Here is a 2,382-nt window from a genome sequence, read left to right on the forward strand (position 1 = left end):
TACAATTTGTTCCTCTGTGGTTTGAAGGTTTCCTCAGTTGGGTTTCTTTGACTCCGTCTCATGTTTCAGCATGTTGTGACTCTCTGAGGCCAAGTTATGGATCCCTGCAGAGTTACTGACAGAAGCACTCGGCTCACCAAACGTGAAGTCTGGCTGAACGTAGACGTAAATGTTTCTGCGCAGCTTAGAGGTGGCTGTGGTTAGTTAAAGGTTTATTGTGGTTAGAGTGAGGAAACCACCAATCAGAGGTGTCTCGTCTGTTCTCAGTCAGATATATCATCTAAAATACTTTATTTTGTCCGTTTCCCCCTCGTGCGTTCTCAGCAGAACCTTGTCGTTTTCATCTTTTCACCTCTCGGTGCTGATAACGAGGCGCCTGACTGCTGATCTCTAATCCAACACATTCACAGCAGCGTCTCTGTTACAGTGAAGAGCTCCATATCGGGTGTTCGTACGATGTGCTCAGGATTAACCGCAGAGATGAACCCAGCAGCCAAATGAGGCAGAGAGCAGCTCTTCCATCTTTGGACCCAGCTGCTCATCTCTGCATCTCAGAGTCTGAGTTACACTTTCCTTAAAATAAACAGGTGCACAAAACAACCTGAAGTCTTAAGTGAACATTTTAAGGAAACCTTAAGTGTTGAAGTTTTTCTCCTTATCTTGGTCTTATACTTAAGGAATCACTTAAAGTCAGTTAAACTGTTGCACAAAAGACCTTAATGACCAAAGTAAGAGAAAAAAACTAAAGGCACTTCTCTAACTGCAACACGGTGAGTTTATGGCCGTAAATGAAGAGAAGAGATTTTGTTCAACACCCTGAAGGTTTAATCTCTCTTTATCTGAGGGAGTCGTTAAGTACTTACTCACTTAAGTAGAAAACTTGAGGTGTTTTGTGCAACTGGACTGAGGGTCTGGTGTAAAACCTGTGCAGGATTCCTTGTGAACATTTAAAGCAGCTGCCGACAGAGAATCGGCTTGAACGTGACCAACATGAGTTTTTCTCTCAGCTGCAGCAGCAGCGAGTCGGAGAGTTCAGAGCAGGAAGTGGAAAAGCTTTCTCAGACCGGATGAAGCTGGATCACTCAACTGTCACATCTGCACACATTAGTTCCTGTACTAAACGAGCTCGCTGGAATGTGTTGTTGTGTTTGACTGGATTTTAAACTGAGTGCTTGTGTCCTGTCCTCAGCTCTTCACTGAGTACGGACGACTGGCCATGGAGGAGGTCTACGAGAAACCTTTTCAGGTGGGATCTGCTCACACTCTCCGTCCTCCATCAACTTTAGTCCCTCAACAACTAAATGAGAAGATATTTAATTTAATGAGCTTTGTCACGTCCCTCTTGTAGTTTGAGTTTAGTTTAATTAACACAAATATACGTTCACGATAAATTCTCAAATGAATCGGTTCAGTTTATGGGCTGAGCTGTTTGAAAGAAGTTAATCATCTTCATTTTTTGCAGTAATTATATGTATTAAAAGGTGGACAAAACTAGAATTAAATTTTACTTGGAGGCTTCGTGACTTATTCAGGTTCCAGCTGCACTTGTGTCATAAACTTGTTTCCGCTTCAGCAGCTGATGAGACACAAAAACAGTTGAACCAAGTTGGTCGTCATTCTAGCAGCTGCTGCTGGAGTCTTGACCACAGACTCAGATTATTTTCCGAAGTAGGTGACGTTGTGACAGAAGTCCAGACTCTGATGTTGGATCAATAAGCTGAATGTCTGTCCCTGTTCTCAGACGCTGATGTTCCTGATCCGAGACTGGAGTTACCCTTACGAGCATCCGTACGGTCTGGAGGGAGGGTGGAGCTTCCTGGAGAAACGGCTGCAGGTGAGTTCATGTGAACATCACAGTTTAGAGGCAGATCCAGGACCAGTTCAGCACAAAGACTGAAGCAGGAGGGAAACTGCTGCTCTTACGTTTAACGACTCAACAGTTATTTGGTTTTATTTCTTTAGATTGTTCTCTTCTAACCTTGTTGTAATATCTGTACGTGTCTGGGAGGAAACAGCATCTAGCTCTGATGTTCAAATACAGAAGAATCATCACTAATAAAACTCCTCTTGATTGATCATCAAAAGATAGAAACTCCACCTTCCAACAGCTCCATGGAGATCTGCATGAGGCTGGGTGGCGTTAACGTGTTCTCATCCGTGTTCAGGTGAAGCAGAACCAACACGAGGAGCTGCAGAACGTCAGGAAACACATCCACTCCTGTTTCTCCAACATCGGCTGCTTCCTGCTGCCGCACCCCGGCCTCAGGGTCGCCACTAACCCGCAGTTCGACGGCCGGCTCAGAGGTACGCACCCGACACAGAGCCGACTAGTTAACCAGTCAAAATGACCGGCCCACAGCCACGGCAACTAGTTAACCAGTC

The 2,382-nt window shown here is 44.9% G+C and overlaps 1 protein-coding gene across 1 annotated transcript in view; it reads left to right on the forward strand.

The window, feature by feature from the left end:
• The window catches only part of LOC111650900 (atlastin-2-like), a gene marked incomplete at its 3' end in the record, with an annotated part of 13,355 nt that overhangs the window by 9,322 nt on the left and 1,651 nt on the right, over nucleotides 1-2,382 (forward strand). The window contains exons 5-7 of the mRNA XM_023400835.2: nucleotides 1,190-1,246; nucleotides 1,742-1,834; nucleotides 2,166-2,304. Of these exons, the coding sequence (XP_023256603.1) occupies nucleotides 1,190-1,246; nucleotides 1,742-1,834; nucleotides 2,166-2,304 (289 nt within the window). The remainder of the gene's footprint in view (nucleotides 1-1,189; nucleotides 1,247-1,741; nucleotides 1,835-2,165; nucleotides 2,305-2,382) is intronic.

The sequence above is a fragment of the Seriola lalandi genome, unplaced genomic scaffold, assembly GCF_002814215.2.
Source record: "Seriola lalandi dorsalis isolate HSWRI2012SDOR001 ecotype SW California unplaced genomic scaffold, Sedor1 jcf7180002053021, whole genome shotgun sequence".
In the NCBI taxonomy this organism is placed as follows: domain Eukaryota; kingdom Metazoa; phylum Chordata; class Actinopteri; order Carangiformes; family Carangidae; genus Seriola; species Seriola lalandi.